The following is a 27,980-nucleotide window of genomic DNA, read 5'->3' as shown; positions in this document are numbered from 1 at the left end:
TTCTCTATCCATTCATCTATTGATAAACTTCTTGGTTGCTTCCATATCTTGGCTATTACTATAGTAATGATGCAGTGACCATAGGGGTACATATATCTTTTCAAATTAATGTTTTTATTTTCTTCGAATAAATACCCAGAAGTGGAATTGCTGGATCATATGGCAGCTCTATTCTTAGTTTTTTGAGGGATCTCTATGCTGTTTTCCATAGTGGCTGCACCAATTTACATTCCCACCAACATTGTACAGGGTTCCCTTTTCTCCACATTCACTTCAGCTCTTGTTATTTGTCGATTTATTGATGATACTCATTCTGACAGGTGTGAGGTAATAATTGTGATTTTAATTCTCATTTCCCTGATGATTAATGATGCTGAGCATCTTTTCATGTCTTTTGGCCATCTGTATGTCCTCTTGGGAGAAATCTCTATTCAGGTCCTCTGCCCATTTTTTAATTGAATTTTTTGGTATTACATTTTATGGGTCCTTCATATATTTTGGATATTAATCCCTTATCAGGTCTATCATTTGCAAATATCTTCTATTCAGTGGGCTGTCTTTTCATTTTGTTGGTGGTTTGTATTTTGTCAATTAGCTCCATCATAGCTACTCATTACCTACATCTAATTATAATTTGCTTAACTATTTCCACTTTTCTCCTTTATTCTCAATGTGTAAAGGTAAAGGTGGACAGGGTAAGAATCTAAGTGGTTGACAGATTTTAGTCTCAAAAATTCTTCAAACAGATGACCCTATTTTTAAGATTCCTATAACACTGTTTTTGAGCTTGAGTTTTCTTCCTTTTTTTTTTTTTGCTTTTTCTTAGTCTAGTGTTTGGGATCATGTAAATCTGTCCATGTTGTATCTCTAATAAAATGTTAATAGAGATTTAGAACTATTAAAGTATTTATTCATGTAAATACTTTGGCATGGTTTCAAAAATTTGAAATTCAATGAGTAATTTTTTTTAAGTTTTTCAATTTAGCATGATTTTAGGAACTAAATATGAATAGTTTTATTTCACTCTATTTGAAGCATTTTTTTTTTTAGAAACGATGAGATATCTGCATTTGATTAATGTGACAAAATGGAAGCTGTAACACTTCAAATAAAGATCTGGCCATATTGAACATCTTGTGTTGAGATTAATCAACAGTTAATCAGTGTTTCTTTAAATTTACATAAAAATTAATATTATTTTTGCTTCATTATTTCGATTTATTCTTAGGGAAGATCTGAATTGATTTCCTAATTTTTAACTAATTTTAGCTTGCTTGAAGGCAAATACAGGAAGCAATTTTATTAAATTAAATTGGACCTCAAATTAGCCCACCTACAAAAATAGGCCCACACCTCCAAACCCACACCCTCTCCACAGCTCCCCAAAAAATCTGGATGAATATGTACTAAAATGTTAATAGTGGTGATCCGAACAGTGATTTTACTTTTGAGTATTTTTGTATGTTTTAAAATATCTACAGTGAACATATATCAGTTTTATTACCAAGAAGACAATTTTTTTATATAAAAACACAATTACTATAAACACTGGAAATATATATTAGACCAAATTTATTGTATACCTACCACTTGTATTACTCTGCTAGGGTTGCCATAACAAAGTACTGCCAACTGGGTGGCTTAAACAACAGTCATTTATTTTCTCGCAGTTCTGGAGGCTGAAAGTCCAAGGTGTCATCAAGTTTGGGTTCTCTTGAGGTCTCTCTCCTCGGCTTGCAGATGACCTGCCTTCTCACTGTCTCCTTACATGGTTTTTCCTCTGTGTACTTGCATCCTGATGTCTCTTCCTCTTCTTATAAGGACACCAGTTTTACTGGATTAGGGCCCCCACCCTTATGACTTCATTTAACCTTAATTACCTCTTTATTTATAAAGCTCCAAACACGGTCACATTAGGGGTCAGGGCTTCAACATACGAATTTGGCAGGAGATACAATTGAGTCCTTAACACCACCAATTCCTAGTTACTCTAAAACAAAAATTTCCACTTCTGAATCACACATGGAATTAAATTCAAGTGAAGAGATTTCAATAGCAAATGTGGGGAAGGGAGACATTTTCCCCTACCCTTCTAGGTTCTTCCAGCTGGTTTAATCAAATTAACATGAGACAAACAAAAGAAGATAATCAAATTTAATTACATATGTATGTGTGGGAACCTCACATACATGAGGGAGTCAGAGACCCCACATATATGAGAGGTTCAAAGACAGAAAGTTAGAATGAGATTTAGGTGGGATTTTGAGCTAAGGTTGAGGTAAGGTACCCTGGGGCTTCAGAGGAGAGGAAGGTCATTCACAGGACAGGACGATAAGAAAATCAGATGTTCAGTAATTAGAAGTTTGCCCTGCCCTATAGACAGGGCATAAAAAGTTATTTCTAGCGATAACTCTTGTTACGGGCAAGGCCCCAAATTTAAATTCTTTAAGGGAGAGGTAAAAGTTTCTCGTGAGCCGACAGGATCTTGATTACTTTCAGCTCAAAATAATTCACAATGTCAAAGTGACACATCTTGGGGAGGCCTGTTCTGAACCCCTTTACAAGTGCACTGGAGAGTTAAAATAGTTACATGTGTGATTTAGGAAAACATTTAGGGAGTAAGAAGGAAAAGGGCTGCATTGCCTAAATAATTACTTGACTTTTCTTTACCTGTTTTACATTTGTTTTCTCTGTGTGCTACAATTATAGAAACGTGATATTTTGTAGTCTGAGATGTAATTGCAGCATGAACCACTCTGCTGCACACATTACATCACATTAGTTAGTGCCAGAGCCCAGCCCCATTTACAGGGCATCTGATGAGAGGTAAGATGTGGCAGTTTTACCATGATGCCATTTTGGACCTCCAAAGAGGTCCATTCAAGTGGCTGTCCATGTCCCAGTAGTTCAACCTGAAATTAAAAACATACAAATGTCTCCAACTGTATCTCTTTGACTCACCTACTTTATTGAGAAGGAGTGGTTATTTTCTTACAAAGCATTGTAAACAGAAGACTCATTTTTTACTTAGTGGTCACAAGCTGTTTTCACCCTTGATCAAAGAGTTTTGCATACATCTGTCTTGCTCCTATATTCTTGCTCCTAGGTTACTCTCAAATAAACATGTGCAGGAGTTGGGAAAGAAGGCTTGTGAAGGCTGAATAAAGCGTGCGACTAGGGAAAATGCTGAAGAGAGGATCGGGGAAAATGACTCGGGAACCAATCTGCCCAAATTCCGTTCTCACACAGAATGTTTGCAGAGAGGCTTCCCTCCCTTATCCAGCCAGACTTCCTCCCCAGATTTTCCAATCAACCATAGGTAATTGTGATCATTTATTACTGTAATTGTTTTATATCCTTAGTCTTATACGAAATGAATTTAAATAAGTAGTTTTCTACATATCTGTGGTTATTTTGAACCAGAAAACTTTGCCTATCATGTATAGCAATATAAACACAAAACCCATGAACTTTTATATAACAGTATTAATGAGGGCCAAAGAGAACATTGATAAAATAAAAAGATAATGTTATACCCAGGCCACTAAGCTGTAATTAAACATCAGATTTGAACTCCATCTTCTTTTCTGCCTGATCAGCCACAAGCGTTAGACATAAAATATGAAAAGATGATGCAAATAGAATCATATGAACAATTCACCTCTAAGGAAATTGTCAATTTCTTAAAAATAAGTTATAAAATATATCAGAATGAACTCAATACTAGACGTAGTGGTTACAACTGTTAGATTAACCTGTAACTTTCTCCAAATTGTTTATGAACTTAGTAGAGCCATGACATCTTACTTTTATTCAAATGTATTCTGGGGTGGGATGTCAGGGGAAGAATCCAAATTCCAGTTTTATGAAAAGAATCATTTGGGTCACATACGGTGAACTTGAACAATATAGAATGACGGTGAAGAAGAATGTTTTACATTGATATGCATGGAGATAATGTAGCTATTTTGTAAGTTTTCTGGGAAATGAAAAAAATTTTTCAAAGGTTTTGGCCAAACATTGCCATTGATGAAGCTCATTTTAAAATAACTCTTAATGAGTAATAAGAGGAATACATCTAAGGCTCCCCTTGAAGTTAAACGTTATGCTTTCATCAGGATATTCTAGTCAACAATTTAAAGGAACAGTCAAGATAAAATTCCCTCTTACCTCTGTTGACCCCAGGGTAGCTTTGGGTTGGCCAAGAATCAGCTGCCCTGATGTGGGCCATTTGAGAAACATCGCATAGACCAATTTTTCTTTAGGTTTAGATGTGTACCTGTTTACAAGGGGGGGGAAAGCATAGTAATATTTCTCATTTATGGGTCAGATCTGGAATTATATACACAGATACTTCCATTTGGTAAATAGTTACCAACTTCTTCATTAATGCAGGGAATGAAAAACAGCCCCTGTGGTAATGTAAATATTAATACGTAGCACCCAAAAGAATACTGATCCCAATTCCGCTGAGTGGGAAGGGGGGTTCCCCACACCACAAAGCAATTCTCAGACATGACCTGTGGGTCCTATAATTCCATTCAATTCTGACACTGTTTACCTGGAGATAGTGTCAGATTCCACAGGTTAAGGGCTCAGTCCTAGAAGACTCACCACTCCCCCGACTTCAGATGCCAGTCACAAGTGCAGGTAGTCACCTGGGCTTCTGACCCACATGCTGTAGATCAGAGGTTCCAAAGAACCCCTCCTTGGGTTCAATTGATTTGCTAAAGCAATTCACAGAACTCACAAACATTTTACTTGCTGATTACCAGTCTGTTCTAGCCTGGTATAACTCGGGCACAGCCAGGTGGTAGAGCTGCATAGAGCAAGGCACAGGAAAAGGTGTGGAGCTTCCATACCGTCTCCAGATGTGCCACGGTCTAGGCTTTTCCACCCACCTGGAGCTCTCAACCCATCATGTCCGGGTTTTATGGAGACTTCATTACACAAGTATGACTGATTAAATCATTGGCCACTGATGATGGATTCAACCTCCAGCCCTTCTTCCCTCCCTGGAGGTGGGGAAGGGGGACTGAAAGTTTCAAACCTCTAATTAGGAGATTTGGGTCTCCTGGCAACCAGCCCTCATCCTCTGGTGCTGGTCGAAAAGTCGTCTCATTCACATAACAAAAGACACCATTCTCGTTCTCTTCACTTAGGAAATTCTCAGAGTTTTAGGAGCTCTGTGTCAGAAATACATTTCTAATCATAAATAACAATACCACTGCACCTTCCTCCCCCCTACTTCCCCAGCACTAAAAAGAAGTTCTTAGAACAAGGCTTTTTCTAGTACTATGCTTCAGCAGACTGTTCTCAGAGAGTTGAAATAGGCAGGGAACGTGAGTGAAGGGGGTAAGTTGTAAGAGTAGATGGCTTTCCACCTGCTGACTCGAAGCTCCGTATTCCTTTGTTCAGCAGACAGCTGTGCATATATCAACACTGAACCAAATACTGTGCCTAGTGTTAGGGATACAGTAGAAAACCAGACACTTAGTTCTTGTTCTTATGGAGCTTAGACTAGAGTGAGGAAGACAGCCATTAAAAAAAATCACACAAATAATGTCAAAGTGTGAGTTTTGATAAGTACTATGAAAGAAAAGGAAATTGAGAGATTTTAACACAGGGATCTCTTTAGATTAGACCATCAGCAAGAAGTCTTTCCAAGAAAATGCCATGCTTACATTGTAGTAGGAGACATTGGAATGAGCAAATAAATATATGTCGGGTGATGATTAAGAGTTATGGAGAAAACTGAAGGCTGGTAAGAAGGATGGAGCATGCTAGGGTGGAAAGGAGTGATCTGGGGTATTATTTTAAATAGAAGAGTCAGGGAAGACCTCTTTAAGGAGGTGGCATTGAATGTGAGGGAGAGTCATGAGTCTGAGGAAGACTGACAGACAGAGAAGTCCCCATGCAAGGGTATGCTTGGCCTGTTGATACAACAGCAAGGAGGGCAGGGTGGCTGGAGAAGGGGAAGTGATGGACAGCCTGAGAGCAGACAAGATCACAGAGACAGAAAAGAGCCAGTTTTCATAGGGCCTTGTAAGCCGCTATGAGACCTGGCCTTTTCTCTGTGATAGGAGCCACTGGAGGAATTTGAGTATGGCAGCGACATAATCTGATTTATTACTTAAAAGGTTTTGTGGCCGATAAACTGACGGGGCAAGGATGGGAAAAAAGTCAAGAAACTACTGGAATAATCCAGAGAAGAGACAACAGAGACTAAAGGAGGAGGGTTGCCACCAAGAGAATGAGAAGTGGTCAGATTCTGGCTGTGTTTCAAAAATAAACAGGATGATATTTGCTGATGGGTTGTCTGTGGGATGTAACAGAAAGGGAAGCTAAGGACACCAAAGTATTGGGCCTGACAACCATCTAAAAGGATGAAGCCACCATTAAGTGAGGATGAGCAAGATGGTGGGTGGAGCTAATTTAGAGCACACTCTTGTTGCCTTACAGCCGATTCCAAGACCACCCCCGCTGCATTAGCCCCTGACCCTATTAGTCATGAGAGATTGTCTCAGTATGACTGAGGCCCGGTGAAATGATATCGGTAAAGCTCTCTCCGGGGGGTGTCTCAGTATGACTGGGACCTGATGGAATAATATCAGTTATCTCCCCATTACGGGAGGACACAGTAACCTCAGTGTCCTGGGGCTGTGTAGTGATGTATGAAGGCATAGCATTTGTTGGAATACAATGGGGATAGATTAATGGAAAACAGCCTTAAGGCACACAACAACACACGTTTACTAATTTACAGCAGTTTTTACTTCCTTGAAAATTCTCAATAAAAGCCATGCGTTGACACGATTCGGGGCTCAGTCTTCTCTGGCTGAGTCCCTTGGTCTCGCTCTTATCTTACTTTTGTCTCTTGTTCTTATTCAATCTGCGTCGCCCTCTCGTGTCCCATTAGCCCTTGCCACGCAGGATGTGACACACTCTAAAAATCAGATCTACATTTTGGACATAACAGGTTTAAGATGCTTATCTTGGGTTGTCGGAAAAGTCATGATGCATTTTTGCAATGAAGAACATAGAAAAAAATATGTCATGACTTGGACAACCCAATACTTCCAAGTGGAGATGTTGACTAGGAAGTTGAATACAGGAGTCTAAAGTTGAAGAAAAGATGTCTGCATTGTAGAGGTCATCAGAATGGCATTTAAAGCCATGACAATGGATGGAATCACCCGGGAATGAAGATAAACAGAGAATAGAAGTCCAAGGACTAAGCCTCAGGCACGTCAAGAGTTAGAGGTTGAGAGCCTGAGGTGGAACCAGCAAAGGAAACTACGAGAGAGCAGCCAACAGGCACGATGAAGGTGAGGAGAGACAGCAATCAACTGAGGCAAATGCTGCCCTGAGCTCAAAGAAGAGGGTCTGGGAACTGCCCCTGGATTCGGAAAGGAAGAGGCTATTGTGGGCCGTGGTAACAGTGACATTGCGGAGTGTGGGGGCCACAGCCTGACTACAGGGGGCCCGAGAGAAGAACTGGAGCACGAAATCGGAGCCAACACGTAAAAACAATTATTTTACCATGTTTTACTGTAAAGGAAATGAGAGAAAATGGAAAGGTGACTGAAAACCTAAGTAGGGTCAAAAGAGTACTTTTTTAAGATGAAAGAAATGAATTATTTGTATATGATGGAAAAGTATCTAATAAAGAGGGAAAACTGAAGATGAGGAGAAAACAGAGAGAATTGGTAAAACAGTGTCCTTCAGTGAATAATGTGAGATGGGACCCAGCACACAGGCCTTGGCTTTAAAGCCAAAAGTGAGTTTACTTACGTGAGGGGCGGGTAACTGCCCAGGGGACGGCATGGAATAAGTAGAGCTGGATTTAATCAAAGTTGAGATTTTAATGAGTATGACAGAGGGAGAGAGAGTTAAGGAGTTTGCAATGGAGTAACCAGCTACAGAATCTGACCTGGGTAAGGAAGAAGATATGAGAGGGTAAGACATGAAGGACAGATGAAACGTGATAGGATCGAAGATGGTATGATCAATGGATTACAGATCTCTTTGGAAGCTGAAGTGCTTTGTGGAATGAGCTAAAATATAAGAAACAGTAGAATGCTTCAAGTTAAGGTCATGGAAGGAGTGCAATTACTGGTAATTCAGGTCTAGAGTATGACTGAAACAAGGGGTGGCAAGAACAGAATGGACAAGATCCCTAAAGAGAAGAGGTACAGGAATGGAGGACCAGCAAATTAGAACTGTAAATGTAGACATTAAGCCATTAAAAATCATGTTAAGGGTAGTTCTGGGGACAGTGACAGTGAGCCAGGACCAAAATCTCAAAGGATTTTAAGGATGCACCCAGGAGTCTATTGTGGATGAAAAAGGCATTCTACGGAAAGGAACCTTTTCTAGATGATCTGATCATAAGGTCATGGTGGGTAGTTACACCTGTTATTTTTATATATGTTCACTCTTATTTATATATGTTAAGACCCCACATCAGAAACCATCATATCTGCAGAGTCTGATTCAGGTACTGGCACATGGAACCTTCCACAGTTCAGACAGAAGTCTGAGGCAAGGCTTTTAAAGAATACCATAAAAAGAAAAATTAGCAAGTTAAGATAATTAATTTTAAAGAAATCTCAGGTTTAGATGTATTTGAACAATATGAGCAAGTTATAATTTTTAATTAACTAAAATAATGCTGTTACTTGAGCTGATTTTTAATATTTTTTTCTGTCCTCTGGCACCTCTTGCTTGCTAATATGATATGATACAACATCTGCAAAAGTTAGAATTTACTTAACTGATTTAACAGAATGCTCTCTGGTGGATTAACCACTCAGCGTTTTTTTACTTTTCTGAATGGCTTACTACTTTTGTGAGAGCGGACTACGTCTCACTATCATTTGTCCACCATTAGGATGCATCTAGAGATGATTTAAGCTCAACTCACTAAACAGAAAGTGTTCAAGAACATGCTAATTTCTTTCCTTCCTTCTCTTTACAGTAAATAAAGTTTGGAAAATGTTTTGTATAGATAGGCGTTCATCCAATTTCCTTTTGTACCCTACTTTTCTCTTTCTGTATATTCTCGGAGAAATGTTAAATGCCTTCCCCTATCAAATAGTGCTTGGTAACAAGAATAACATACCACACATCTGGGGTGAGAGTGTCATTCTGGGATCTCCAAGTATTGGTTTCGTAAATGGCTTCTCCGTTGACTTTTAGCCAGGTCCCCATTTGCCTTAATCGCTCCTCAAAAATTGGAGAAATGGTGCCATCTTGGGTGGGCCCAATATTCATCAAAAGATTTCCTCCACATGAAACTGTTTGCACCAGTTGCTAAAAAATTAAGAATAAACATAGTTTTTAGAGAGAGAAAACGATTCCTTTGTGAGTGTGTTAATATGTTATATGCATGGACTTATACATGCGTATGTAGTCACTATCTAGGAGAACAAACATGGAAGACAATAATATCCTGTGTTTATTGGCCATTGAGCTACACAAATTATAAAATATAATTCTCACACACCCACACCATTAAGAATATTACCATAGTAGTCACTAGACATTTTAGGGTACCTTCACCAATTCTTCAATTGTAAGGTAGTCACAGATTCCAGCATTCCTCCTATAGCCCCAGGAAAGCTTGTCTATTGTCATGCAGTTTTCCCATTTACGTGGCAAAAGATGTCCTGGGTTATAGCGGTCACTGCAGGTATAGTAGCCACCATGCTTACAGATACTACCAGCTCCCCAGCGGTCATTGGTGACCACTGTGTCCCGAACGGGGCTGAAATGAAAAGAATACATTCTATAAACAAAAAGTAAAATTTTTTTACACAAAAGGAAATATCACTGAGAAGAGATCTGATGGAAACTCACATCTGAAAATTCACCATAGCTTAATATAATGCAAAGCTCATGGTTTTGAAGTCAAATAGACCTGGGAGGGTCTCAATCCTGTCGCTTTCCAAGCTCACTGTCCTAGAGTAAGCTACCTAACCCCTCCGAATAATCAATTTCCTCATGTATTACTTGAACAGAAATGTTATATAAAACACCTAGCCCAGCGTCCAGCCACATAGCACTTGTAAGAGTATTGTGCTATTATTTGAAGCCTGCCCCCCATATTGTGAATGACAGACAAACTCGAATTTACAATCAAGATGTCGTCTCACCTATGACTGAACAATCTCATACATACATTCAGGCCTTTCTTTTTCTCTTACAATTGTGCCAGTATTGGAAAAAAAAAAATCTCAGGAAAGTTGACTATTGCCATCATGGAATTTGCTGTGATTCAAACTGATGTGGATGGCTCCCAGTCTTTCCGTAGGAAGGAGTAACTGGAGGAACTGCTATTTTAAGTCTCAAGAGCTCTCCAGAGTATTCGTATGTGCACCCTTTGTGGGCCGAAGTAGAACTGGCTTCCTAGCACAATATCAAGTACCTTCTGGTTATAAATATAAATTGTTACATATAGTTTAAGCCTAATAGGGGAGCTTGATCAGAACTCCCTGTGCTAATGGAGCAGGATGAAACATGCTGAAAGGCAATAGCAGAGAACAGGGAAAGGTGAGAATGCTGACGATGAAGGAAAAAGAGACAGGGAAGGGGACGTTGACCGGGCAGCAAAGATTATCAAAGGGTAAGAGGATAAAAAGAGGCATAGAGGAATCGAAAAGCACACAATCAGAAACAGTCACGAATAGAGTTGTCCCAGAATAGATGAAAATGGGGACCCACAAAATTAACGTCTTCAAAATTCTGGATTCTGTGATTTCTAGTCTGATTTCAAAATCAGACTATTGAGCTGTAGTTGACTCCTGATTTGTAACTCTTGATGATTTTGAGTAAATACTGACATGCCTAATAAGCATTATTTATGATTTCCTCCTGCATACCACATATGAGCCTGGAAGGAACTATTTCAAGAAGCAAGGGAATAAATATGTTATGCTTGTACTCAGAACCTTTAGGTCACTACAGCAATCTAATAGCATACACGCCTTTCATTGTACAGCCAAGCTAAGAAACCTGTGCTGTTCCAGTAGCCATCAGGTGCTCCTCCATCGCCATCTGCCCACAGGACCTCGGGCCGGTACTTGTTCACCAACTCATAGAGCTCAGGCAGCATCTTAGACACTGGAAATTGTCGCTTCTGGAATGAGCTGGATTGATCATCAAGAAAGAGCGGATGAAACCACTCAAAAAGGGAATAGTACAGTCCAAAACGCAGGCCAGTGCTGGTCCTAATGGCTACCTCGAGTTCCTTGACAATGTCCCTCATCGGCCCCTCATCCACAGCATTCCAGTTCCACGAGTACTTGGAGCCCCACAAGGTGAAGCCTGCACAATTATATGGAAAACCTGCGTTAAGTGTACGAATTTGTTTTAGTAAACGCCTACACAAACGCCAAAACAGATTTGATCATACGCGTGATATAAAACTAACGGCTTCAGGTCGGCCAAGTGGCACGTTGGTTAAGAGTTGGCTTGGGACGTCAGGTCTGAGCAGTAGGGCCCCGGTTCAGATCCCACATATGAGGGCCAGTGGCACTGCCCTCTGCAGCTAAGATGCTGAACAACAGCTCAACCTGGAGCTGGGCTGCTGTGAGTCGCCGGTGACAGCGTAGGCTGCAGCCCTTGCTGCAGTGGGTTGCCATGGGCTACCGTGTGTAGCCAGCAGCCAGCGTGAGTGGCCAGCAGCCGCCGTGAGCGGCTGTCCAGAAGCCGACGACTGATCTGCCTCGCCTGGGAAGAGCACAATGATGGTGCCAACTTGCGCCAGTGAAGCAACGTCCTCCACAACTAGACTAAAGAACAAAACAACAGCAACTTGTCTGTTCCCATCCCCCAATTCCCCAATAAAAATCTTCAAAAAAAAATAAATGCTTCTACAAAAAACTGTTTTATGCCAATTTTTTTTCAGTAAATAGTTTGCTTTTATACAAGAAACAAATGAGAATTTAAACAAGGTACAACCAAGGTTTTTGAAAGCAACTCTCAGTGTACCCATACGGTCTGTACAGTGTGATCTAGTTACCATGTTTTCCCTCTTAGGATAGAAGCTCCTTGAGGAACAGCATGGCTACAGTGTTCTCTGCAGTATCCCCCACCAACTGGGTCTAACACGAAATCAACCATCAACATTAGCAGGTCACAGCTGAGATGAAAGTACATTCCCTGGTTTTAGGATTATTTATTTATAATTATAGTGTGATTCTTAGAACACTGGTCATCCATGCATTGCAGTAAATCTCCTTTAGTCTCATTATTCATTTAACAAGGGGTGGAGGGTGGGGGTGGGTAAGACCTTATTCTCAGTAATCTCATCCTATTCTAAAGTCATAAGCTTAGATGTTGCTCTTTCAATTACCTAAAAGTGAATTACCTACCAACTAAATGGTGGAGAAAAATAATGTGTACCACTAGACAAGCACTTTGAAATAATTCATATTTTAAAAGGAATTTGCATTTCCATGGCTGGTTCTATATAAAAATATTAGAAGCAATATATAAACTGAAATCATTAAGAAATCATTTAAAGTTCTTCGTTAGTGCCTAGGAACATAGATAGGTTGTTATTATCCCACTGGAATCTAAGAGAATCTTTGAGAATAGTCATATAGATAAGGTGCTTTTGGTGGAACACTTGGCTTGTAAATTAGGACAAGTCTAAGATGGACACCTTTAGATTTGTTTTTTAAGAAGCTTTTAAAAGAACTCACACTTGTTCCAAAGATGTCTGTGGTAAGCTTCAAAGCACTGTGGATGTTTAACGTCTTATTCAAAATATTTCAACGTGAGAGGCCCCCGTGTCTAGCAGTCCTAAAATCACGTGCGTGTTCAATTCAGCATTACAACCATAACCTCACACAGCAGGTCTTCCCGCCTAAGTTCAGCAAGGTCTTTTCCACAAGCAGTGAAAACATCTGACAACATGGGTTCTTGGAAAGTTTATAAACATGAGCGTCATCATCTGTCCTCACAGTATGGTTAAGAGTTGTTTTGTTCTTTTAATAAGCTCGCTATGTAATACTTTGTGACCCACAGTTTGCAGAAGTTCCTAGAGCAGGAAATGAACACATCCACAAGCAAATACACTTCACACATATCCATCTAAGCAGGAGAAACATCTATAGGAGAAAATCATTAAGCTACTAGAATGTGGCCAAAGGGGACGATATTCTAAGATTATTCCAGGTTTGTGGCTTTGGTTCTCCTCTACTTCCCTCCTCACCACTGAAGAAAACAATGAGGCAAGATTTCTTACACCAAGGCAACGATCGTCAAACAGAGGAAACTGTCAGATGACTTAACATGAAGTTAAGACAATAACAATTTCTTGATGCTTCCTTGATCTTATAAATACCAAAATGGTAATGGCTGGAAACGATCCCATGAATGTAGGACCACAGTGATGGTTGACTTCATGCGTCAATTTGACTGGGCCACCGAGTACCAAGATATTTGGTTAAACATTATTCTTGGTATGTCCATGAGGGTATTTCTGCATGAGATAAACATTTGAATCAGGAGACTGTATAAAACAGATTGCCCTCCCCAATGTGGTGGGCCTCATCCAATCTGTTGAAGGCCTGAATGGAATAAAAAGCTGAGTAAGAAAGAATTCTTTCTCTCTGCCTGTCTTTCAGCTAAGACATTGCTTTTCTCCTACCTTTGGACTCAGACTTGGACTAAACCTACCTCATCTCCTGTCCTGGTTCTCAGGCCTTCAGACTCGGACTGGAACTATACCATCGGTTCTCCTGGGTCTGGACTTCTCATACTTGTGTGAGTCAATGCCATATAATAAATCTCTTTATATCTATTATACTTCCTTTGGGCTCTGTTTCTCTGGAGAGCCCCAATACAACCATCCCTGTTTCCTTCTAGATAGTCTCCCACCATCTCTGATACTTCTGAGCACCATTACAGTTCCATAACCCTTTTCCTTCAGGTGGTCTGTGTCACTTTCATCAGTAGCAAATTGTCCACCATTTGGCCATGTAAGAGTTGGCCAAAAGCACAGCCATGTCTGTCGGTAATGATGCAAAACTACAGTGGCATAACCCCCATGGTGCCTTCCCAGAATGCATTCAGAGGTGGAATGAAAGAAAAGAGTGCAATTCTAATTGTAAACTTTGACCTGCAACCCACATCCCACTTCAGATAACATTAATCAAATTTTTGAAATACTGTTAAATATGCATAGAACAAAATGTGATTCTTTTCATTTTTTTTCTCTGTTATGTGGAGGGTATGATTTTTCTGCATACCTCATGCCTCTTAATTGAGTGGAACATGTGGTCCCTTAAATTATAAGCAAAATCAGTAACCACTTACGGTTGTTCCTAAGAGAAAACTGATTTCACGTGGATGACCTTGCTTTAGTTTTCTCCTCCTAAAGAACTACTTTACATTTCATAACCATCGTCAGTGTTTGCAAATGTGGCACTTACTTACCTTCATGATGTTTGGAAGTTAAGACGACGTATTTGGCACCAGAAGCCTGAAAAATATCTGCCCACTGTTTCGCATTAAAAAACTTTGCTGTAAATAGTGGCCCAAAATCTTCATATTTGAAACCAGGAGGGTAATTATTTTTCATAAAGTCCACAAACTGTTGTATCTTTTCCTTTTGCCAGTACCACCTAAGGAGAGGAACGGAAACAGCATACACAGAAACATTTGGAATAATTGCGCCAGCTCCCTTTACTAATTCCCCCTTACTCAAACATTACCCGAATTCTCTTTTGCACTTCCCCATGAGTTTGACTTTGCCTTAAAGAAAGAAGCTTGTGTAAACCAAACCTACCCTTGTTTCCATCTATCCCTCTGTGAAATCCACTCAGCTCATAAACTGGAACATTCTAGACAACCCAGCCACCCATTCGCTATTAATTCCCCACTTTTGAATCACAACATGTAGTAAGTATCTTTGTAACATATGTGAAGAAGGCTTCACAGGGAAGAGTGGGTGCCTAAAACATAACACGGATCCATCGGCAGAGAACAAGTGGAGGAAGATGCAATAGTAAAAGTAAGAAGATGCTGTTATTTTCACAGATTGACTCAACCTCCAAGGATTACTTGTTATATGCATCTATTCTGAGCAATGGGGCCTAAACTTACTAAGCAAGCCTTCATGAGGGAAACTATATCAAAAAATAATTACACATTGTAGATAAACACAGCCGTAACTATGTTCAGAAAGTAGTCACAAGCCCCACCTCTGACCCATCTTCTACTTTTTCCACCACCACTCCTTTCATAAGAGTCTTTCTACAGAATGAGCAATCCATAGTCAGCACTACATCCCCAAAGATGACCAGGAGGTGCTTCCTGCTGAGAAGACTTCATTGAAGACATATGTCACAGGCACTATTGTTTGCCTGCTCAAGAGTCACACACGTAATTTCCCAGCTTCCACTGCAGCTTGGACATAGACACATGATCCATGCTGGCCAATGGAATTTCAGGGGAAGCCAACTTGGGAGACTCCGGAAATGGGTTCCTTGCTAATATGAAAAACCAGCCTTCCTGTCTTTGGACAAGTTTGTGGGAAGTGATGCCTGGCCACCATCATATGAATATGACCATGAAGGAACAAGTCAACAGGCTGAGGAACACAGAGGGAGCCTATGTCTTTGATTTCATCAGTAAGCCAACTACCTCTAAATTTCTCCTTATGTATGACAACAAGCCCCTATTATTATGCGTTTTATTTGGGTTTTCTATACCTTGAAGTGTAAGTATTCTAATAATCTATGACACATTTTTACCTTTTAAATCGAATTACAAAAAAGAAACTGGGACAGTCATAAAGTTAAAAAAGAATAAGGGATGTCTCCTATTTTCTCCTAGGCCGGTCTAATTTGAAACTTCATTCTCTATATTGTCTAGAGCCACTTCTCAAATTCCATACTAATAGATGTGAAAAGAGGCACTTAAACAGTCCATCATTTATATTTGGCTTTGAGCTGCCCTTAAGGACAGTCATCACCACTGTGGACTGCCCACAAGACACGTTAGGATGCGGAGCAGAGGTTTAGAAAGGACACAAAGGGAAACCATAGATAATTAAAGAATCTTTTACAGGGTTCATACATGTCCAGACCATCACAAATACACTCTGTTTTGTTTGAGAAGTATCTTGATTGTTCTAGGTCACAACAAACAACCCTGTGTTCATTTGTAGAAAATGAAAAGTCAACCATTGCAAAGAATAAAATTACTCAAAACTAGGTGTTTTTGGCAGAGCACCAGTCTCAATTAACAAATGTCAAATCCTCTTCTAGCACCAGATGTATATTTACCTCATCTTCAGGGCTGAACAAAATGATAACTTAAAATATAATGTATTATATTTTAATAAAAAGGGGGGAAATCTGTTCATTTATGTACTTAGCTCATCTGAAACATTTCAAAACCAACCTCAAAATGCCTTACAGCACAAAACTTGTAAAGAGAGGTTTAGAACATCCTGAAATAAATATATTTGGCAACACATGGTATAGGAAGAAATAATCCCTTGTTTTACAACCAGTTGATTTCAAAAAAGTGGATGAATAGTACTCCATACAGAGCTACACAACTGACTTGATTTATAACAAACATTAGTGGTTGCAGAAAGACAATCTCTTTATAGACAATGGTACAATGTATACTATGTAATGTTAATACAATATAGAGTTTACGATATACTCTATATTGTATCTACATTAAATTTGATGTATTATATAATATATAGTATAAAGTAGATTTAAATAAACTCATTGTTTATTTTTATTTTACTTAAGAATATATGTGTGTGTATGCATATACTGGGGGTGCCAAAAAAATGTATATGCATGACTTGTATTCATCTTTTGTTATGGGTATATATTGAGTATTTAAATTTTAATAGTTTTTTCCTTTCTTAAAATGTGTATACATTTTTTGGCACCCTCTGTATATGTATATATGTATATGTGTATGCATGTATATATGTATATGTAAATGTATATATGTGCATACACACACACACACACACATATATATACACACACATATATATTTGATTACATTTCTATCTTGAGGAATTTAGTACCTGAAGTATTTAATCAGGAAAGGTATCTGAAACACTTCAAAGTTGTAAGAGATTACATGCACCTTTTGACAGGTCTCAAAGAAAAATCCAAAGAGCAATATTTTGTGCAGCACCTTTCTTATAGTAATCTATTAATAATTAAGGCTTGTTTTACTAGGGTAAGATTCATAACCTTTTTAAAAAAACTTCCTAGAGGCACACATGGTAACATTTTAACATTAAAGAGCCAGTGTATGTCCAAATGAACAGACGTCTCACGTACCCATGAATTTATGCTTTAACCATACTTCATGGCAGAACGATTGAAAATTGGCAGGTAGCAAATGGGACATAGAGTCTGAGTGTCGAGGGGCAGCTTAGGCCCACGCTCACCCCACATCATTTGACCCGACACAGGTCAATTAGTTTCTGCAGGTTTAATCGTTTGACGGCTATACTGTAGTGGGATAACTACAACTTGACAAGTGCAACTATCCAGAAGCTCAGGAGCCAAAGCCACATTAAGTGTCTGACAACAACTGCAGTCACACGGAGGGAAAAGTCAGTGTTGATCCAGGACGAGCCGGTTACGCAATAAATTATACATGTAACAACCGGAAATTCTCAACGCTGGTAAAACAGCGTGGGAGGCGAAAGTGACAAATGAGCAAAACAAGGAGGCCGTGGGCTGGGTGGTGACTGGAGCCCGGGGGACAAAGCGGTGTCAGGATGCAGAGGGAGGCGCACTCACCAGAACCATTCGCTCCCGAAACTGGGCACGGAAAACACTCCCCAGTGGATGAAGATGCCGAACTTGGCCTGGTCGAACCAAGCGGGGAGCTGCCGGCGGTCCAGGGACTCCCAGGTGGGATCGAAGCGCGCGGTGCCCGCGACTGGACATTGCGTGGGCGGCAGCAGCAGTAGCAGCGCGAGAGCGAGCCCCCGCAGCTCCGGGGGCAGCATGTCCCGGCGCCGTCCCAGGCCCTGTACACGCTCGCGTCCTTCCGCCTCTCCGCCACTGTCACCTGACTGGGCTGTCTTGGAGAAAGGCACCCACCCACTCCGGGGTGGGAGCGGCCGCTATGGGGCGCTGGAGCGGAATGCCCCCGGGCGGGCTGCATGGCTCATTTGCATAAGTAATGAGGCCAGTTACACCCTAATGCTTAGGCTCCGGGTTATCCGTCGCGGGCAGATACCTGTGGGCGGGAGAACCTCTCTCCTTCAACTGCACGACCAGTGCAAAAACCTCCCGAGAAAGCAACCTAGAGTGGAACCGTGGACCAGGAGCCCACGGCGAGAACCTCGAGTGAGCCATCCAGTCGTTTCCAAGCTGGAGGCACGGAAAACAACTCTGGGTGCCTGAGTCTGTATCAAGTGAAATTCCAAGCGTTTCCAATGCAAATTGGGGCCCCAGTTTGCATTTCTAAACCAAATCCTTGTTGCTGTTTCTTGTCCAGACTCTCAACTTGAAGAACTACCGCGTTAGAAACCAAGGTGAAGCCAGTGAGATGAGCGTTTAAGAAACATGAAGGCTTGAGAAAGGAACCCAGAAACGGAATGATTGATCAAGGGACATCATCAAAGCTCACATCTCTTCTTAGGCTTTCAGAGTAAAGCCAGAATCCCCACCCCCTCTGCTCCTACATAACCCCTTCATCCTTCAATGGGCCAGTTCAAATGTCACCTCCTCTGGGCTTTCTGTCACCACCTTCCCTCCCAGGTGCTTTACTCCCTCCTGTGTGTTCCTATGAGCCCCTTATTCCAACCTCTAATACAACATTCCAAAGGTTGTCTTGTGACTAGGAAGATAGAGATCTCGCTTCTCATTAGGCGGTGAGCACAGGACAGTGGTCTTCACCTCTGTGGCCCCTGATTTAAAGCAGAGCCTGGCACCAAACAGTGACGCTCAAGGCATGATTGTTGAAGTCCTTCATTGAGTTAGAACTGGGGTTCTAATTATTAAGTGTTATGAAAGAACAAAGAAGGTGAGGACTTAAAAAAAACTTGAATATCGTAATATCTGGCCCAACATTTGGATTTTTGCAGTTTGAACTCTGAGGCCGCTTACATAGCATGACTCTGCTCCTGGGACCTGGAAACTGCCTGAAAAACAAAGACTCTGTGCTGTTTGATTTCTGTTGGTAAGTGTCCCCAAAGCTTCTGTCCTACAAGCTTGGACCAGAACTAGTGTTATCCAACAGAAGGAATTCATCCACCTGCCTGGTGCTAGCAAAACCAAACACTGAACACGGAGAATTGCAGTGGAGAAAGATTGGCCATTTTATTACGAATGGTGCCATCCAGGAGAACAGGAAGCTAATGCCCAAAAGCCCTAACTCCCCGGTGGAGTGTAGGTTACAGAGTCTACAGGAAAAATCACAGGACACTGTGGGTTAAGGGTTAGGGTGGTGCTGGGAGCCGATTGGTCCGAGGTCAGGTGAGGGTGACGAATCATTTCTTCAGGTCTTGAAGACAGCTCTGAAATCTGTTCTGGTGTCCCTCTGTGTGGTTTCATGGGAAAGTAGCTAGGAGTTGTTCCACCTTAGGGTTCAAGAAATGAAACATAACTTAGGTTAAGATGTTATCTTTAGCTGCCAGAGGTCCAGACCATGTGACCACTAGTCAGGTCTGGCTACTGTCTTCTGCTGCCTCAGGGGTTGCTGATTATCTGTGGGAAAGGGTAAGTCTCTGAGGGAGAGAGAGAGACAGAGATATGATTTCTAGAGCTAGATTTAATCAGTCATAAGGACCTTCAGTTTCACTAGGGTGTAGACAAATGGCTAATCATACACTACCCATTGTTATCTCACAGCCCCACTTGCTTGCCCACTGAGTCAGCCAACTGTTGAAAGTCCAGCTGCCCCCATCAATCCGAAAATGAATAATAGTAAGTTCTTGATCTTGTTTCCCCTGGCAACCCATCTCTTTGATAACTTATGACTTTAAAAAAAACCCTGTTCTCCCGTCACCTGGGAACGTGTCTTTGGTTCATACAGAGGGCTGTGTCCCTGGTTTGCAAACCATATATGACTAAACTTCTCTTTGAATTCTTTTGGAATTTTTGTTAACAAAGGAAATGACACAAAGTATTCATTCGTTGCCCTCATTCTCCTATCTCTGCAAAGACATGGGAGAAGCAGCTGCCACTGTCACCCCAGGTATAAGGGCATTCACCCTTGTGTTGCAGTGTCAGGGGCTCCCCAGGACCACAGCTGCACTATAAGGGCCCCCATCTTCCCAGGGTCTCCTGGAAGAGAGGTATCAGAGAACCCACTGAATATGCACCACCAGGGTGCATCACCAACCCCAGTTAGTGATAAAGTGGGTGGCGATTTTCATTATTTAGTCTTTGATCCTAGAATGATCTAGGATCCCAGTGCCCACTGAACCCCCAAGGCACCTTTGAACAAGATGGACCTTTTAATCACTGCACTTTGGCATCCCTTGAAATAGAGGTTTGTGTACTAAGTGCATAAGACATTTTTCACAGTGACAATGAGACTTTGAACTCTCAAAGGTACAATAGACATAGCTGGGTAACAATGCAACAGCAGGGCTGTATCTTCTCATCAAGCATGATTTGACCACGTGAACCCCACAGTTTGAAAGTTTGGTCATTCACCATTTCATTTGAAGGCAATAAAATGTTTTGTGGTGAGTAAGTACAACCTTCTCATAAAATTACTCTTTCTGTAGGACATACTGAAAATAGATAAAAGGCCTTCCGTAGTGCCTTAAGGATACATAAGAATCCTGGAATGCCAGGTGGGGACCACTGATACAGGATTAGGAATAAATAGGAAATAGATTTACCTGGAAATAAAGAGGGAGAAGAGAGTCTACTCTAAATAGCCTTCTGTTAAATACAGAAAGAATGAAATCTATGGCATATCGTAAACATGGTCACCTATGGAGAGACCTGTATGCAATAGGGGACACTTCACATCTTATAAGCTAGTGCTTTACAAACCCACAGTCTTTGCGCTTAAAGCTATTGCTAGTTGAGTAATGGGACCACACCACACTGAGGCTTAAACTCTGGACTTAACGGTTTTCATAGAGGATCCAGATACTTGAGAAATGACAGATTCCCTGGGTTCACAGGGTTCATTAGGGGGGCCAGGGGGCTCTTTGGGAAACACTGTCAGGGAGCCCTGGTCCATCCTGTTTGTCTGAGGTCATCATGAGGTGCCCGACAAGAAAGGGCAAGGATGAGGTCTTGGTTCCTGTAGCAACAGGTGTGCCTCACTGTGAAGCCACATGGCGGGTGGTGCAGACACCGGGGCTGTGGGTTCACAGGTTCACGGGCACTTACCAGGGTCACTGCCCCTGATCTCCAGGGCAGGAGAGGGCAGGAGGCCAGCACTGGCCAGCTTCCTTGTTGCTGCTTTGCTGTCCTCTCAGGGCTATCGTTCGCTGCCGAGGGTGGCGCTGACGTCTGAGTGAGGCTGTCTCCAGGATACATTCGTAACTCCATCGGAGAGTTGGAGGAATGCCACCAGCCAGCCTCAGCACTTACCAGAGGTCCCCTGACGTGGACAATGGAAGAGGTGAAACATTTGCCTCACAGCTGTCATCAACACAGAGCCGCTCTCTGGAAACGCAGAAGAAAAGCGTTCAAAACAAACTGAACCCACTTCCTTCTTTATATGGTCAATGAACCAGCTTATGGTGTCACAAGCGTATGACATGGGGGAAATAAAACCCTGACTTTTCTGGCGTGAGGGTGGGAAATAGGAGGAGGAATGAAGGGAGGAGGCCGCCGGGCACAAGAGGCAGAAGGGCAGCAGAGCCCAGAGCCAGACATGGAATCGGCAGCCAGGCCACCGGGCTTCCCATACCTGCTGCTTCCTGTACCACAGGCTGTGTGATCCCGGAGGAGTCAGGCAACATCTCTGTGCCCCGGTTTCCACATCGTTGGATATGAGTGATAACAGTACATCTTCCTCACAGACTTGTTATGAGAATTAAGTCACACCAAACACATATTAAGCCTCATCTAAGTGTGACTAGTATTGTTATGTCTGTTAGGTAAATACCTCAGAACATACCAGTGAGAGCTGAGGTGGGCCCAGCAGAGACCACACCATGAATTACAGCAGCTTCAGGCCTCATCTGGGAACACCAACAGGACAAGTGTTGGTGCCCCGGGATCAGAAGAGGCAGAGGCACCTGTTTCTCCCAGCACCTGGGGAACACACCTAAGTCTCCTGTTCCCAACCCCTCAGCACTTTAGGAAGAGCAGGAGCTGGGGCAGCATCTGAGACTCAGAGCGTGTTTACCCAAAAGACAGCCTAAATATTTGCTAAAGAGGCTGCCTCATTGACAGGATGTGTCTCCATTTAGTCCATATTGGGCAATTGATTTCGGCCACCAACCAGCTGGGGAGCGTATGGGGCAGGGAGTGGGAAGATGTGCTGTTCTGCAGAAGCAGACAGGTTGGCACTAAACAAAACGAGGACCCACATTTTCTCTGCACAACAGCGGACGCTGCCAGGTCCTTTTAAGACCCGACACGCAGGTAAGCATCAGGATGTGCAACACGTGCGTCTTCTATTTCACTCCTTTCCAATGTCTTCATAGAAAAATGAGCGATCGAATTAGTGCCTGTGCATGGAGGCCAAATTCAGGGAGCAGAGGTCTGTGCCACACAGCAGTCTCCTCTGCGTGGTCCTCCCTGCTGAGGGGGACAGCCTCCTCTGGGCTGTGCTGGTCAGAGCACAGGGGGTAGTTTTAAAGAACTTCCAAGAGCATGGAGCTAATAGGAAAATAATAGATAACAGGAGAAACAAAGAGTGCCTGAAATTTGATTCAGAAAGAAACTACAAGGCAAAGAAAAGCACACACTGTGCAAGAATAATGAGCGAAAAGAAAGAAAAGAGGAGAGGAAGGCAAGTGGAGGGATCAAAAGGAATGGCTACAGAAACGAAGCAGTCTGAGAAACACCAGCACCTTCTCGGAGGTGAAGAACAGGGGACTAAGCGCCCGGGAGCCGGGGTGGAGGAGCGTGCCTGTGGGCAGGAAATCTGTGGGCCAGGAGAAGTGGGAGTGCTGAGGGACCAGCAGCAGGAAGAGGGGAGCACCGTGCTCCCTACGCGGCTCTAGCTGAGCACATGTGTTTTCCCCAGGGTACAGGCAGCAGAGAAAGACTACCTACTGCCGGGATGGCCTTTCTCAGTGGGCAGCCTGCCCTTACCATCAACAGTCATACTGTGCCCGGAAGTTGTCACGCTGCCACACATTTTTTTGTTCTCATTTCTTTTTTTTTTTTTTTTAAGATTTTATTGGGGAATTGGGGGAGGGGAACAGCGCTGGGGAATTGGGGGAAGGGGAACAGACAAGTTGCTGTTGTTTTGTTCTTCAGTCTAGTTGTGGAGGACGTTGCTTCACTGGCCCAAGTTGGCACCATCATTGCGCTTTTCCTGGGCGAGGCAGATCAGTCGCCGGCTTCTGGACAGCCGCTCACGGCGGCTGCTGGCCACTCACGCTGGCTGCTGGCTACACACGGTAGCCCATGGCAACCCACTGCCACAGGGGCTGCAGCCTACTCCGTCGCCGGCAACCCACAGCAGCCCAGCTCCAGGTCAAGCTGTTGTTCAGCATCTTAGCTGTGGAGGGCAGTGTCACTGGCCCTCATATGTGGGATCCGAACCGGGGCCCTCTGGCGTCCCAAGCCAGTTCTTAACCATCGCGCCACTCGGCTGGCCCTGTTCTTATTTCTTTTAGCTGTAGAGCAAAGGCTCTGGCGTCGAGTCAGGGTAGGAACTGCCTGACTGCACTCAGGCTCTTGTGGCCCTGGGACACTGTTGCCTTCTAAGGCTGTTTCCTCCAAAATAAAATAAAATAAAATAAAATAAAATAAATAATAATACACACACATACACATATAAAAGTATATTTTTTACGACTGTGTTGGTATAAAGGCAAATATTAAATTACTATTACATATTAAAACATTTTCTTTAACCTAAAAGCTCTTTTTTTCTCCCCCATTTATACTTCAGAAGCAATTAAAACATTTCTATGGCCTCTGCAAGTGTTTTGGGCCCTGGGCACTGTGCCTGCTGCCTGGGCTGATAAGGCAGCCCTGGAGAACTTAGAGACACAGGATAATAAACACTAAAAATATACAGAGATTAGATGAAATATTTATACTAATGTGAGCCAGGGTAAGTGCATTAGAATAGCAACCATTGAATGTGGTGGTCATGAAAATCTCAGGATTGCAGAGAGGTGGTTTTTAAGGGGCTGGTACATACTGTTTAGTGCCTACATATGCTGAGCACTCTTGTAAGGGTTTGGTGACATATACACAGCACATATGTACAGTTTCATTAAATCCTCCTAAGACACTTTTATTATCCCCATTCAACCAATGAGCACCAGAGGCACAGGTAGGCTAAATAACTCGCCTAAATAGACCTGGCCCATGTTTCTAACCATCATGCTAAACTGAGGAGAGCTGCCTGGACTCTGGTTATTATGTAAATGAAAACACTGTATTCACTCATTCATTCATTTAGTCATTACTGCTTTACTTCATTGGGTCAAAATATATTTATTCAGGCCCAACTCTGCCAGGTACGGACTGCACTGGGCCCAGCAGTAGCAATGACAAGAAAACAGACCCAGTCCTATCCCTCACGTGGCTTGCTCTCTAGTGGGGAATACGGACATTAAACAAACGACCATCCAAACATAATACCACAAATTGGGGGACATGCTATGAAATACAGAATAGTACGAAAGCACACGGCATGGGACTCCAAGCTAGTCTTGCAATCAGAGAAGGCTTCCCTGGGGAATTAAAATTTTAAGGAAAATCTCCAGGATAAATAAGTTAATTATGTTTACACACAGTGTTCCAGCAGAGGCCAACCGCCTGGGTCAAGGGCCCAGCCCTAAATAAGTTTCTGAGAGCTCTGTTTCCCTCAAGAACCAGAGGCCAACGTGGAGAGAGAAGGAGTCTGCGGAGAGAAGCAGTGCTGCTGCGCGAGAGCTGCGTGCAGCATCTGAGCAACAGGAGGAAAAGTCCTGAGGGGAAGGGGGTGTTCTAAGCAATAATCTCAGGATAAGGCCTGTAAGGAAGACTGGAGAAGCCTCAGGCAGTTTTTACAAGAGTCAGGCAGAGGATCTTATCCATTTTAGAGCCCTCAGGGCTATTCACCGAAGTAACTGAAGATATTAAGGATATCAAGGGCCAGTCCTGCATATGGAGTCTACCAGGAAGAGATCGCTGTGATCTCATAAGATGATCAGAGCCCCACAGGAGGCTATGGTAGGTGAGGCCTACAGAGCTATCAAAGATTGTACCGTGACACGGGTCAAAAGAGAGAAGCAAGTATGTGCAGTGCAGAGGTGATGGCTCATCTGAAGAGATGCCATGCCCTACAGACTGGCACCAAGCAGAGACCCCTTTTTCATATTACCTCTAGCATCTCTTACCAAGGGATAAAGATGGTGGTGTAATATATGTGACTGCAATTCCTTGAAGTCTCCAGATGAGGGCCACGTTTCAGTTCCTTTCGGAACACATTTCTCTTCATTCATGGATATTGGCACCTTGGGAATTTACCAGGAAGAACGTCATTCATTCAGTGACGATTAGTAGAGCTCATCTTATTATCTGACCGCAGAACTGCTCAAATGTTCATTCCAAAAAGTAAGACTCCCTCAAATATCTGTGTAAAATTTGTTGTCTGTATTTTATGTTTTCCCAATTTTCTCCACAGAAAATGAAACTTTAAACCACGTAGTTATTCATCAACAAGTAAAATGGGATTAGCAAAATGGAACGATCATTACAATTTTTCAGAAACTACTACGACATCTTCTTGCTCGTTTTTGAAGGCAAGATCCGTATCTGAATCCTTATACATCAGCTACTGAACAACATAACCAACGAGGAACTTCCAGCGCTGCCTCACTTACCCAGAAGGTTGAAACGTCATCTTACAGGTATTAAGCTTACACGTATTAATCCTCAGGATTAATAGGAATTTCTCCATTCACTCTTTTTTTTATTCTTAAGTGCAGGATTGATCTTGTCTGTATTTAAAATTTCGATATTACGTTCATCATGTTCTGTTTGTTTTCATTAATTCTGCCTCAAGTACTCACTTATCTTCTTGGCAGAAAGCTTAATATCTCTGCCTTTCCACATGAGCTGTTGTAGGCACTCTTGATATGCAAAAAGAGCTAAGTCCAACTGCCACCTCCAACTGCGGGGAGAGCACTGGTGTTGGACTGCCCACAACTGCCCTGCTTTCTGGTGCTCCCCTAGCTGGTTGTGAAATTTCTTGGCAACTGCCCTATGGAGTTGAATAGATCATCCTGGTCCTGTGCTGTGGCATGTTTGGGGCTGGCTCCTGGGTTTCTCAAGGGAGGATGTCCCCATGCTTTTTACTTCCCACATGCGGTCATCTCCCTGGTGCCCAGGATGACTGCGCATGGGTTCTCACAATGGTCTACTCGCCGCTGGCTAGCTCACTGAATTCTCAGGACGCCTGTATGTGGGTTCTCAAAGTGTGGGCTCTTTGCAGTCAGCTCTTTCAGGCTACACGCTGAGGTAGGCAAAATAATACCCCTGTCCCCCCAAGGATGTCCACTCCCAATCCTCAGAACCTGTGACTATATTATGTTTCATGGCAAAAGGGAATTGAGATTGCAGGTGGAATTAAGGTTGCTAATACGCTGACCTTGAAATAAGGAAACTAGCTTGGATAACCTGGGTGAGCCCAAAGCAATCATAAAGATTTTTAAATGGGGAAGAAAGATGCAGAAAAGTCCAAACCAGAAGGATGCCATCATGAGAAAGATTTGACTGGTGATTGCTGGCTTTGAAGGTGGAAGAGAGTCATGAGCCAAAGAATGCTTGCAGCTTCTGGAAGCTGAAAAGGGCAAGGAAATGGATTCTTCCCTAGAGCTTCCGGAAGGAAGACAGCTCACCTTAATTTTAGCTCAGTGAGACCTATTTTGGATTTCTAACCTCTAGAACTGTAAATTAATAAATTTGTGTTCTTTTCAGCTGCTAAGTTTGTGGTAGTTACAGCAACAATAAAAAACTAATATACACATATGACCTCCCTAAATCCCCAAGGTGCCCTCGCCTGGGCTTTCAAGATGGTAGCTCTCCCTACTCACTTCTTTTAGCTTGCACATGTAGCGATCTCCCAGAGGGCCTTGGGGTTCCTGTCTGGATTTTCAAGGTGATAGGTGTCCATGGTTTGTAATGTTGGCTCACACAAGTGGCCACCTCTAGGAGGGCCTGGGTGCCCATGTCTCCAAGGTCAGTCCTTTCAGCTCACACAACATGGCCATCTCCAGAATTCCAGGGGGCACTGGCTCATGACTGTTTCTGGAGTCTGAGCCCTGATGGATTAAGAACATCTGTTCCCCTTTCCTTCCCAGAGAGTGAGAACGCAATACCAGGAGTAGGAACACTCTTACCTGTAAACCCTCAAAACACAAAAGATGTAACTAACCCCCTCTGATAACTGCTTTGGAGCTAGTCATTCATTTTCTGAAGAAAGATTATCCCCGGTGCTTCCAGGGGCCCCCATCTCTCATTCTGAGGAAGGCTACCTACAGCAGCACCAAGGTTCTTTACTTTTTAAGGGGCCACATCCACCTTACTAAGTGTGGGAGTAGAACTAAGGGAAAGATGCCAGGCACAAAGAGTTTGTACAGTAGTTCTATTTACATAAAATTCTAGAAAAACATCAACTAATCCATGATGACAAAAAACCAGATCAGTGGTTGCCTGGGGCTGTGGACAAAGGGAGGGGTGGACTGACTACAAAGAAACACGAGGAAACTTCTGAGGTGATAGAAATTGTCAGTATCTTGATTGTGGCCATTTCACCAATGTGCCCACATGTTAAAATTCATAAAATCATGCATTTAAATAGATACAATGTATTTGTTT

The 27,980-nt window shown here is 42.4% G+C and overlaps 1 protein-coding gene and 1 long non-coding RNA gene across 2 annotated transcripts; one reads left to right on the top strand and one right to left on the bottom strand.

The window, feature by feature from the left end:
• Nucleotides 1-1,555: 1,555 nt before the first annotated feature.
• On the bottom strand, nucleotides 1,556-18,041 carry FUCA2 (alpha-L-fucosidase 2). Its single transcript, XM_019653749.1, has 7 exons — nucleotides 17,805-18,041; nucleotides 14,449-14,636; nucleotides 10,989-11,328; nucleotides 9,559-9,769; nucleotides 9,125-9,315; nucleotides 4,171-4,279; nucleotides 1,556-2,912 (listed from the first exon to the last, which is right to left on the bottom strand). Exons 1-7 carry the CDS (start codon nucleotides 18,014-18,016, stop codon nucleotides 2,769-2,771), a joined length of 1,395 nt encoding a protein of 464 aa, XP_019509294.1. The 5' UTR covers nucleotides 18,017-18,041; the 3' UTR covers nucleotides 1,556-2,768.
• Nucleotides 18,042-19,587: 1,546 nt separating this feature from the next.
• On the top strand, nucleotides 19,588-27,518 carry LOC109388768 (uncharacterized). Its single transcript, XR_002125257.1, has 3 exons — nucleotides 19,588-19,940; nucleotides 21,458-22,574; nucleotides 25,786-27,518. It is a non-coding gene; the product is annotated as an uncharacterized LOC109388768 (long non-coding RNA).
• Nucleotides 27,519-27,980: the final 462 nt, after the last annotated feature.

This window comes from Hipposideros armiger, unplaced genomic scaffold (genome assembly GCF_001890085.2).
Source record: "Hipposideros armiger isolate ML-2016 unplaced genomic scaffold, ASM189008v1 scaffold_206, whole genome shotgun sequence".
In the NCBI taxonomy this organism is placed as follows: domain Eukaryota; kingdom Metazoa; phylum Chordata; class Mammalia; order Chiroptera; family Hipposideridae; genus Hipposideros; species Hipposideros armiger.
This window is presented reverse-complemented; position numbering and strand designations above follow the sequence as displayed.